We start from the raw sequence: 12,730 nt of genomic DNA on the forward strand, positions 1-12,730 counted from the left end.
TACTCACATTATGATAATGAGCCCACATTATGTTGTGAGTAGTTGACAGAATGCAGTGCATTTCATTCATACAAAACCAATAACACCAGGCAGAAAAGGAATCAAATTACTTTCTGTCAGTAGCATTCAGTAGTCTTAAGAGTTTGATACCATTTAATTTTTTATTCAGGACTGAAGTCCTCAAAGACTGTGAGCAATTCATCTGGTGTGATTATAGAAGCCAGTCAAACATTAAAGATCAAATCTGTTGCATTTGCTTAAATGGCTTAAAGTGTTACATGCAAAGTAATAGCCCCCCCCCCCCCCCCCCACACACACACACAAAATTTTGTGTTATTTAGGACATGGAATGATATAAAGTGGGTGCTATGGAGAAGGCAGTAATGTCAAAATCATATATATACATGTATATTATAAAAAATGATGGAATGACCCCTACATGACTTTCACTGAGAGAAATATGAACAGAACAAATGGCAACTAATAGAGGCTATTACATTCCAAAGAGTAGGCTACTTTCTCCTTTCTGTACATTTTGTTTTTCTATGACTTGCAAGGGTGGATATTTTGTTGCAGTTGACATAAAATTATCTATCTATCTATCTATCTATCTATCTATCTATCTATCTATCTATCTATCTATCTATCTATCTATCTATCTATCTATCGATTGAAATTAATAGACAATTCTTACATCATAAAAAGAAACCCTATCCTTTTTTTTTTAAGTGACACATGCAAGAGATGTGGGAGAGCAGAAAATGTGTCCGTCCTTTAAATAATAATAATAATAATAACTTGATATTTTATATCTTACCCTGTCATGCTTTCTTTGATTTGCTGTGTTCAAAGATATGTGTGGCAAACTCAGAGAGGCATTAATTTAATCATCATTCCCTTTATAATTTTTTAATTGTTTGCTGTTATTTTCTCTCCTCACCTGTGTAAAGTTAGCCTAGCTATATTATGAAGTGCATTCTGCTTTACATTAGTGTTCAGATGCTCCAAACGAACACTCATGTAATAAAATGTGCTCTATTCAAGTGGGGAGTTTCCTTTCCATCCCTTTTTAACGTTTTATGCGAAAAGGTCTAGCTGTTTAGTATTGTTTTCTCCCTTGGAATTTGTGACGTAGTTCTAGAGGGATCCAAACATTGCGCCTACATTTTGAACGGCATCTTTATGCATGTTTATAAATCAATGGCATCTCATAACATTAAGTTCCATTCATCACCTTCAACTTTAACACGTCTTTAAATACAAAATCCACTGGCGAGTGGCGACAGTGAGGTTAACCCAAGCAGTGCAAAAACAGGACCGCGTTCATGTCACTCCCTCAAAGACTGGAGGTTCACACCTCTTTTCAGGTTTACATCTGGACTGAGCTGCACAACCTGCTCCCCCTCGAAATCTAGTCCTCAGCGTACATTCACAGCCCTACTTAACTTGTCTACAGCTGGAAGATGAATTATGCGATTTTATTTGCAGCAGTGTAATAGTTAAATCAGTGCCGAATGCGTTATTTGATGTGGTGTGCGGTGCCTAAGCTTGAACAGTCCTCCACAGTGAGAAGATGGCGTCGGACGGAGCGAAAGGGGAGCAGCCACCTCCGCTACAAACACTGGTAACCACTGGCCCTGGAAGCGTCGAGGCGGTGAGATACATTTAAGCATAACATTACATCTCGTCAGCCGCAATGACGATTAGCGCGAATGTTAATTATGGCAGCGAATGAATGGAGTTCGATAGAATTGGAATCGTCCGGTGCTGTGATCATAACTATCAGTGAATGTGTTACGGTGGTCCGTCTATATGGAGGAGACGGGAAGATTTTTTTTTTTTTTTGAGAGAGGGGGATACTTTGTTAGAATTTGACATTAAGATTTATTATTGTATCCTTTATTTCGGGCAGATCACAAATACGAGGTTCTTTTTTCTTTCTTATTGTATCTTTAACGTGCAGCTGTGCACGATTTAATATGGTAAGCCTCCAGATATTGAATATTTACCAGTCGCGTTTATAATAGGTGCTATCTGTTGTCACGTTTCGAAATACCAGTTTAAATCAAGGTATTATTATCAGTTGCTTTTTAGCATGTTTAGTTATTGCTATATATATTCATAAAATTATACGTCAAATAAAATATACAGTTTGAATGTATGTACTATATATATATATATAAATATATATATATAGTACATACATTCAAACTGTATATTTTATTTGTATATTATATTATATTTATAAACACACACATAAAAACAAATATATATGTCAGACATACAAATAATTATATCACTATAATACATTTATAAAGTATGATAAACATACAAATAATTATATCATTATAATACATTTATAAAGTATAATAAATTAAGTAATAAATTGGAGAATTAATTAAATATTAAAATATACCTTCAACTACTGATAATGTGGGTGTATTTACACACGCACGCACGCACGCATATATATATATATATATATATATATATATATATATATATATATATATATATATATATATATAAATATAAATAAAATATGTAATACATTATAAAATAAATTGTAAAATTACAATTAAATGTACTGTATATACACATATGTGTCCTGTATATATTTGTTCATATATATTTAATATAGGTGTACTTTATTCATTTTATATATGTATTATACTAATAATATATATATATGTGTGTGTGTGTGTGTGTGTACTGTAAATATATGACATTTTCTTAAATTAATATATTATTTGAATTTAACAATAATTGAATTTCAAACATTCTGATGACAAGTTTTCAACATATATGGATGAACCCCACTCACCACCCTTAAAAAATCAATAATAACCCCAGGAGAGATGCTATAGAGCCCTCCAGAACAATTTCCTCATAGGTTCTCCTTGCTCTCAAATGTATTGATCTGCATGCAGTGTCTTACGGTAAAGGGCGGCCTTTAGTTTCAGTAGTAAGATTTGTGTCTCATCTTACCATCTATCTTTTTAAATTAATTTTCATGACATACAAAACATCACTTGAATACCAAAGCCAGCCATATAGCAAATGCTTACAGATGATTGTTTCAGTGATGCACCGAGTGGCAGAAAAATGAAGCGAAAAGAGATGTAATGAAGCGGAGGCGGATTGGGGGTGGGGTTTGTAGTTCACAGGAGATGTTTCTAAATCGGTATGAATTTTGACTCAGCTGGCATAGTTCAGAGTACTGTGTCACACAACCGATCTGAGCTGCTTTAACTGCTCAAGGCCCTTTTACATTTAGAGTTGGGTTGAACAGGTGCGCAGACTTCAGCTCTGCCCATTGGCCAGAGGTGTGAAGTTATAAATCTCTGTCTTGTGCATCTAGTACCCAGACACCTTTCTCAAGGGCTAAATACCCTTACCGTGGTATGTAAGAATAGTTTAATAGTTTGGGGGGAGGAGTTGTTTATCAAGTGTGTTCAAGTGGTCTGACCCCATCCATACTCAATCTGGCTTGAGCAAATAATTGTCGACAACAGCATCTCCCACTGACCAATATTGCCTTTTTTTCTTCGACCTCAGCACACTCATTATTGCTTTATCTGTGGATTCCCACTGGGGTTGCAAGTTTCATTAAGTGAGGATAACTTCTTCAAGAATAAATCATGCAGCAGTTATACTGTACTCTGACATCTGTACTTTAAAGGAACACTCCACTTAAAAAAAAATAGGCCCATTTTCCAACCCCACTAGAGTTAAACAGTTTAGTTTTACCATTTTTGAATCCATTCAGCCAATCTTTGGGTCTGGCGGTAGCACTTTTAGCTTAGCTTAGCTTAGCATAGATCATTGAATCTGATTAGACCGTTAGCATCTCGCTCAAAAATGACTGAAGAGTTTCTATATTTTTCCTATTTAAAACTTGACTCTTCCATAGTTACATCGTGTACTAAGACCAATGGAAAATTTAAAGTTTTGATTTTCTAGGCCGATATGGCTAGGAACTATACTCTCATTCCGGCGTAATAATCAAGGAACTTTCCTGCAGTACCACGGATGCAGCAGGCGCAGTGATATTACGCAGTCCTCCAAAATATTAACCAAATATTATAACATATATATTATAAAAAATATGTAGGTTATTATAATTTAAATAATGGTTTTATAAGGCTGTATAATTCATGAGTTGTTTATTAATAAGTCTTTGGATTGTGTTTATTTTTAGCCGAAAAGTTGTTTTAAAGAAGAAGATTTATAATTTATCTGTCCATTAAGATTTACTGGTGGAGATGAACCAATGTATCATAAACTGATATTTATTTGCCCATTATTGATCACATTAAAATCACCAGTATATCAGACATTAGCATGAAAACACAGTTGGAAACACAGTGTAGAAAACAGATATTGTTTGTGTGGAAATATTGAAATCATTCCACAGGTTTAGGGGCCAAAGATATATTTTGAAAATATGTTATTTTATGTATTTAGTTTTCATTGCTGAAATTGCCGTCAGACAAAATTGTTCCTAATTACTACCCATAGAAGTTTAGACTAGACAGAACTTCTGGTTTCAAAAGTAGCTGGTTAATGTTTCAGTGAAAACTTAATACTGTGGGCCGTGAGATCGGTGCCCACTCAACACCTCCTCTGCCAAGGATCTAGTAGACCATCTGAGATATGCAGTGTCATTTTCCTGTAGCAAGGTTCATGTTCTTGCTCTGTGTGTTTCAGAAATGCGAGTTGAACATCGACAACCTGAGCAAACCAGAGCTCCTGACCCTTTTGAGTATCATGGAGGGAGAACTTGAGGCCAGAGACCTGGTCATTGAAGCTCTTAGGGTGAGTATGAAATCTCTAAACTTGTATGTCCTACATTTGTGCACTCTAACTGTATAAAAAAACATATCATCATTATATTGAAGACTGTTATGGTAGGTACAGCATTTCACCTAAAAGTGGTTAGGCACATTGGGATTCAGGGGCTCTTCCATATTTTTAACCAAATGCTTGTCTCTATACACTTTTTTTTTATTTCAAAGATACATGTAAAATCTTTTGGGGTTAGTAAATTTGTCATGAATTTTTTTTTTTCACTAAGGATGCATTAAATTGATAAAAAGTGTCTGTAACAACATTAATCTGTAAAAAAAAGATTTATATTTAAAAAAAAATGCTCTTCTTCTGAGCTTCTAGCCATCATAGAATCCTGAAAAGATATATCATGGTTTCCACAAAAATATTAAGCTGCACAACTGTTTAAAACTTATTAAACTTATTATTAATGAGCACCAAATCAACAGGGAATGATTAAAATTATGTCATCATGTTACACCGAACTTTAGTGTAGATTTGACCTTTGCCATCACAGGAAAATAATAAATCGAAAATTAAAATAAAGCAAACGGTTCTTTTGAATTGTAATAATATTTCACAGTATTGCTGTTTTACTGTATTTATGATTAAAAAAAATACAGCCTTAGTAAGCAAAAAAGGGACTTCTTTCAAAAACATTTAAAACAATCTTACTGACCCCAACTTTTGTAGTTCAGTGTACATACACAGTGGTTGTTTGTTTTTGACAATCCAGGGACACATTAAATGTCTTAAGGAGATAGAAAGTGTTTAGGGCGCGGCAGAAGAGCCGAGTCAAGGGGATTGTAAGGTCATGGTGCAGTATTTGTCCCTATTTGTCTTTGCATGAAAGTCAGATGTTCACACTGGGGTAAGAGTCCAAGTGCATCTGATTAAGATTTATGTGTCACTATATTTTCAGGTGTTCTAGTTCAGGTTGTCTCTTTGAGTTTCTAGGCCAGTGTATTTGCCAAACAATGGGCACATTTTCCAGTCTCCCTTCCTGTCTTTTTTTGCTTTGTTTATGCAGGTTTGTGATGTTAACCCTCTTCTGCTTTACTTTGAGATGCCTTCCATGCATTTTAGAGGCTCCTCTTTTTGTTATTACTTGGCTGCAAGTATTTCCCAGCTGGTTCTCCCCCTGTGGATATACAATCTCTTTCTCTCCCTCCCTCATCCCTCATTCCCTTTCCACAGCAACCAGCTCAAGCACAATGGTCTCGTTTGTTTTCCTAAGGAGATAGTGATGGGGTCAAATGTGTCCATACTGACTTGTAGGCAAACCACTTTTAAAAAAAGCCAAATAATAACATTTTGTTTATTTTCTAGCCCATACTGTAAATATTGCATTTGATACATGAGAAATGAAAGCAGCAATCCTATGCATTATTAAGAAGCTATGCGATTAATTAGCTAGCTGAAGAAGCTCTGTGTGATGTATCATTTTTCGTCAGAAACAATGGCTGGACATAAGTAGATTAACTGTGGAGTCACATGCCTACAAACCCTCGGACTTGCTTTCAGAGCCGGCCTGTTATATCAAGTCACATCAGCTCAGTTTTTGAGCCATTGTCTTCTTACATTGTAAAATTCATCGTAAGATAAATGGAAGGTCTTTAGTGCAGACAGATCACTTTGAAAGCATGAACAGTCCCATATGGATATCTGGGGCTAGAATATTGATGCTCACAAGCCATTACATCTCAAGTGTGCTTATTTTCATTCATAAAGCCAGAAGTGTCAAGTGGAGTAATGGCGGGGTCTGTGTTCAATGGCAGGACTACAGAGTAACTTTTCTGACATAATGTAGTTTATTAGTTAATTTCTCCTCATAAGTTTGTCATTATGTTATTCTTCATTTCCCCACTTAAAAAACAAACAAAAAACAGGCTAAAGCTAGTGTGAATGTCCGTGCTGGTTAAGGTGGGTTAGCGCTAATTTAGCCATACCCATAATGTTCACTTTGCTGGGGAAGCTAGTGTGGCACTAGTCAGTATCTTTAACTAGAGATACACCGATTGCCATTTTCTTGGCTAATTCCAATTTCCGATTTTTTGTAAGTGTGATCTGCCGATAACGATTTTTGCTGATTTCCTTTCTAAGAACTATAATTGACAGCATATACAAACAAAAATGTACTTTTCTTCAAAGCAAAGTGTTATTTTCATAATATAAATTATTAAACATTGCAATTTCCCAAGTTATAGGATCTTCTCTCACTTAAACAACTCTCAAAAAATAAAAGTGCTCTGTGACTGGAAAGAAGTAGAAAAAACAATTAACTGAAAAGGAGTTGCTTTATAAAACAAAATAACTTTATAAATTGACCTTTTTCTCTTTTTTACTTGTCTTACGAACGTCAAAAGATCTTATGAATGTGTGTACAATACTCTTCCAAATAATAATAATGCAGTAAGTGGGTAATAAATCTTGCCAGCATATGTATAGGCAAAATTCTACTTGAGCATTAAAGCTGCGTTAGGGAACTTTTAACGCTCTAGCGGTTAATAAACTGAACTGCTTGCGTTTTGCAGAAGAACATCGTAGCCGGAACTACTTCTCTCTGTTTATGTCTATGAAGAATCACAAAGGTACTGCGTTACTCCGCCGCGGTACCCCCGAAGCAATCTAAAATAGTCAGAATATAAACACTTATTATAGGTGCACCCTAGTGATTCAGGACAAGCCAAAAACACGGTTTGGAAAATGGATTCATGGTGTACTCGATTATTATATACATTTTTCTACATTTTGAACACAAACAAAGTTACGGACCGCAGCTCTGATTGGTTGATTTCTTCCCCGGAGCGGTCTGAAACTGCAAATGGCAATAGGACCACTGGGAGGAGCCAGAGGAGCTTGATTTTTGTCACAGATTATCTGTCTCATATTCTACTGTCAGGACATAATGACAGGTTTAATAAATATGTAAAAAATATTTTTTTTTTACAAAAGTTCCCTACTGCACCTTTAATGATAAGTGGTTCCCCCGTGTTTTATTTTAGCCATACAAGTCTGACAAATAGCAAACTTAGTGTCTTCTACACTCACAGTAAAAAACTTCCACAACAACAACATGTTTGCATTAGGGCTGGGTTTTGAAACAGTTTTCATGATTTGATTCGATTCTCATTCAGAAGCTTTCGATTCAATTAGATTACCAATTTGATTCGATTCAATATCGATTATTTTGGATATAGTCCTTCAAATTATTATACGGTATTATGATTATATGGTAGGTATTTGTATTTGTTTTTTTTCTGCCATCTTGGCTCTTTTTTTTCACTGACCTTGTAGTAGTGCATTGTGGGACTACATTCTCTGCAAAGGATACATGTGATGCTGCATTAGAATTTGGCCAAAAAAAGTATTGTGGGACAGTCTTCACATTGGAAGCACACTGTTGAATGCCTTAAAATGCTGCCTATGTATTCAGCTCTCTAGGTTTTGGAACAGAGCCTGTGAGTATCTCCAGGGCTAAAAGTTCACAGCTACTCTTTTTTTTTTTCTTTTGTTTTTAGCTTACTTCCATTGTGTGACTTGGAATAATAGACACACTGGACTGGAGTAGTGTAGGCTGTCTGGTTGTTTCAGCACTATTAATATGATTGGCTGCTTTCTGCTTGTGCTGCTATGAATAGATGGAGCCGTTTAACTTCTGAACACACTTTCTGGCGCTGCCTTGTGAGCTACTGTCAGGTCATCGTTGCTAAATGAAACTGGATATAGGTTTAGAGCAGTTCAGTTCCTCTTTCTCCATGCGTATGAGTGATCGTTTGTTACAGTGAACATGTTTAGCCTCTGATGTGAATGCATATTTACTGGAGCCGCTGGCCCAGTTCACATTCACATGGCTATTACAGGGAGCGTTATACATTTTCACATTTTTTTTGTGAGGTAGATGGTAAGAGTTATTTCCCGGTGTGACTTATAGAAATAGTGCACAAACACACTGTGTACAGGGGCCAAATTAACACTGCACAATAACTTTACAGGTAACTGTACATGGCTTAAATTTTAAAATAACATTTATATTTATATATTAGTTTTATATCACTAATAGCAAATCATTTTGGACACTATCTTCTAGCTTTATGTATAGGTATTGGAATATTATGTCTGAGTATCTATTAATATTTAAATGGGGGGTAACGGTTCAACTTTTTCACGGTTCGGTTTGTTTCACGGTTTGTTTTCACAGTTCAGTATGTGCTATGTTTATGGAATAACTATACTTTCTAATAAAAAAAGACATTAATATTTTATCCAACTACAAGCAACAGCACAAATAAATACAATAGAGTAAAGATACGAATAATAAGTGAATTTCGGTTTGTTTTTGTTTTTTTAGGTAGGTCTAGCATAAGTTTTTAGATACAGAAATTGAATAAAGTAATCAAATGTAAAACAGCATTGCATATTGGACTGTATAAATTAAAGAGTATTCTTTATTAAAGTCACAAAAGCTTTTTAATCCAAAGCAGAATGCACTGATACAGTAGGCCTACGTTAAGCCGGCTATGTCTGCTGTAGGATACGTACCAAAATGGTCATTTTGACATAATTTTTGTCTGAAATTGTCCTTTTAAACACAATACTTAAGAGAAAACTTAATATTTGTGCTCATTCTGAGGCGCGGGTTTGCGCTTTGGATGAGTGCACGCACAAATCTTCTCAATCTGCGCGCGAGCTCTCGTCCTCTGGCTCTTAAATGTTTAAACTGACAAAGCTTAAATGAGTTTAGTTTAAACACAGATATCAACGTGTGCTGTTCAGGTCTCATCTGTGAGCGCGCGCTGTCAGCACCCGGGTGATGACGGAATAAATGACTGCACATATTCCAGAAAACGGGATTCGCGTTGAACAAAAGGGAATGAATGATTTGTCGAGTTTTTTTTTTTCCTTTTTTCATCGCTGTTGTTGTTGTAATCTCCGGGGAGCCAGAATGCGCATCCATCAACAGAAAGCATATCAGCTGAACCCTGTTTGTTTTAGGCCTACATGTTATTTATAGCAAACCATATTACAGATGCTTTGTCAGATTTAAGTTGAACAGCGATCCCAGCGCGTGATGAACCGTGTGTGGTGAACCGAATGGTGTCTCATTTTGAACACTGTGGCCATTCAGGAAGGCTAAATATTTGTCTGAATGTTTTTATAATATTATGTTTTGTATAAATAAAATAATACTTGATTTATTTACATTATAATGTAATATTTTTATATCACCTTTAATAGGTAATTTAAGATATAAAGCTATATGTATTGTTATTCTGAGTATTTATAGGTAAGTATATTTCTGAATATTTATATTTAATATATTATGTATTATATAATATTATATATATATATATATATATATATATATATATTTTTTTTTTATTGATTTATTTTTATTATTTCATTATTTGTTTATATTATATTTATATTACCATTAGCAGATCATTTTGGATATTATCTCTCTCTATATATAGGTGTCTGAATGTTGCATGCAAATCAAAGACAACAGCTGGGAGATGGTTGTGTTGTGTCAGGGTATTTCTCTCTCTCTCTCTTTCCCTCCCCCCTTCCACCACATTTTACATTATATCTGTCAAATTCAAGAAGCAGAACCATAATTCCACATGCACATGTCTGTAAGAGCAGCTTAGCTGATCCTCACGCTGCCATTCGGCGAGGCTGAGGACAGTTTGTGTGTGTGTGTGTGTGAGTGTGTGTGTGGGTGGCTGGCTGGCTGGATGGATGGACGGACAGAAGTGCATGTTATTAGAACACTATTCAAACAGTTGAAAATCTATTGAATTTACAGACCCCATCCAAGGTATTTTCCAGCACCCTCCTGTTTATTTTGAAGTGCACTCTCAATCATTTAATCATTGCAAAATACTTGGAAATCTTAAATAAGCAGAATAAATCAAGAACCGCAAGCATCTTATTCAGCCATTTTGTTTGTTTTCTCCTAATGGCTTTAGATTTGCCTGAGCAGTTAAGCAAGATTCACTAGAAAAGAGCGGATAACGAGTATCTTTTAGTGCAGCTGTGTGCAGAAGTAAAAGAAGGGGGTGATCACTATTTCATGAAAGTCAACTGAGTCATCAAATACAGTAGGTGGGAATCCATACAGCGGTCTTTGTGTTCAACCGGCAGAAATAAGGAAATTTCAGGAAAAACAACTCATTTGAGGTTTTGGTAAATGTCAGAATTGATAGTGAATTTGTGGTTTAATTGAGGCTAAAGGAGGCCAGCACATACAGTACTTGACTGTGTTGTTGTTAAATGTGATGGCACGGTGGCAGGGAGCATCCCGTTTGAGTGAGCACTCAGGTCATGGGCATCATGTTAACTCGCTGTTATTTCTGGCTGCAGGCCAGCTGAAGACCAGCCCTGTTGATGTGACAGCCGCCTCTCCACCGGGCTCTGTTTATTTATCTCTTCATATCTGTTATTAAGATATCACATTGAAGTCCACACTGGACAATAAATGCACAATAATGCAGCAGATTTACTAAATTAGGATTTATTTGAACCGTATATTGTCACAAAAGCTGATATTAAACCGTTTATCAGATGGTACAGAAATGGTCTCACTCAAGAGGGAAAATTAATACATATTTTGTGTATGATGGCAGATAGACAGAGTATAAATCATGTTACTTTGAGGCAAAAGAATGATGTGAAATATAAGAATACAGTTTGTAGAATATGTCATGTTTTTTGGTTCCAAATAATTATGTCCTGCTATGTGTAGTTTTCACCACCCAGAAATGATTTTGTGTATTTTTTTATATTTTGACAGCTGACAGCATGCCACATACTGAACAGCCTATCTCTTGCAGTCTTGTTTTTGTCTGCAGAAAATTAAATAGTTCATAATTACTTACAGTACTAGTTAATCTTTTTTTTAAATAAATTACTACTTTTATTCAAGAAGAATGCATTAAATTAATCAAATGTGTCCGTTAAGACTTGTACACTGTTAAAAATGTAATAAAAAAATTTCCACAAATTAGTGAATCAACTCTTTTGGACATTGCTAATAATAAAAAAAAGAATTCTTGAGCCAAAATTCAGTATTTTAGAATTATTTCTGAAGGATAATTTATCACTGACAGTAGCTTTGCTATCACATAAATAAATTACATTTATGTGCAATTACCTAAATACAGAGTGCATGAAACTCTTGATGGTGCAGTCCAATAAGACTAACTTAGTCTGACGTAATGACATCATTGTCACATGACACAGCTGATTAGTTGTCTCCTGTATCGGTAGCCAATGAGCTCGCTGCTCAACATTCAAATAAACAACTAGAGCTTGCTGAAGCAGTGCAGTTAGCATCAGAATCCCTCTACCTTCCCCAGCTCCGCCTGTATAGATATGCTACAAGGTGACTCATGTATGCTATGGGGTTATTTCTTGTATGTTATATTTGCAGCAGAAATATTTCTTACATGCTCACAGCAGCATGTTGTGGATGTACTGGCAGTAGCAAGTCTCTGTACTTTCTATGCAGCGGCAGCGTAGCAGATCTATTCTGCCAAGACCAAATATATTAACATTGTCATGTACATTGCCATGCCAATCATGTTGTCATGACAGAAATTACATTATAGTTGATTTGCAATTACATATTACTATTTCTTATCAAATAAAGTCTTGGTAAGCACAAAATCCCTTAAAAAAAGTCTTAAAAGCCCCATCATTTAAAATGGTTTAATATGTGCATAGCAGTCTGTTACTACTTGTAAAGTGTCCGGTTTAATCAGCCCGTTTTAAATAAGTAGATTGGTAATCAGATGTTACTGTATCTCTTTGTTATTTGATATTGCAGTCATGATGGGTTAGAGTCATTGAGACAGACTTCAGGGTATCCCGAACAAGCAGGCCATTGTCGATGTGT

The 12,730-nt window shown here is 35.4% G+C and overlaps 1 protein-coding gene across 1 annotated transcript in view; it reads left to right on the forward strand.

Annotated features, from left to right (window-relative positions):
• Window positions 1-1,314: 1,314 nt before the first annotated feature.
• LOC113070232 (cortactin-binding protein 2-like) overlaps window positions 1,315-12,730 on the forward strand; it is a 41,664-nt gene continuing 30,248 nt past the window's right edge. The window contains exons 1-2 of the mRNA XM_026243459.1: window positions 1,315-1,654; window positions 4,711-4,818. Coding sequence (XP_026099244.1) covers window positions 1,574-1,654; window positions 4,711-4,818 — 189 coding nt within the window. The 5' untranslated portion in view covers window positions 1,315-1,573. The remainder of the gene's footprint in view (window positions 1,655-4,710; window positions 4,819-12,730) is intronic.

The sequence above is a fragment of the Carassius auratus genome, unplaced genomic scaffold (genome assembly GCF_003368295.1).
Source record: "Carassius auratus strain Wakin unplaced genomic scaffold, ASM336829v1 scaf_tig00003529, whole genome shotgun sequence".
Taxonomy (NCBI): domain Eukaryota; kingdom Metazoa; phylum Chordata; class Actinopteri; order Cypriniformes; family Cyprinidae; genus Carassius; species Carassius auratus.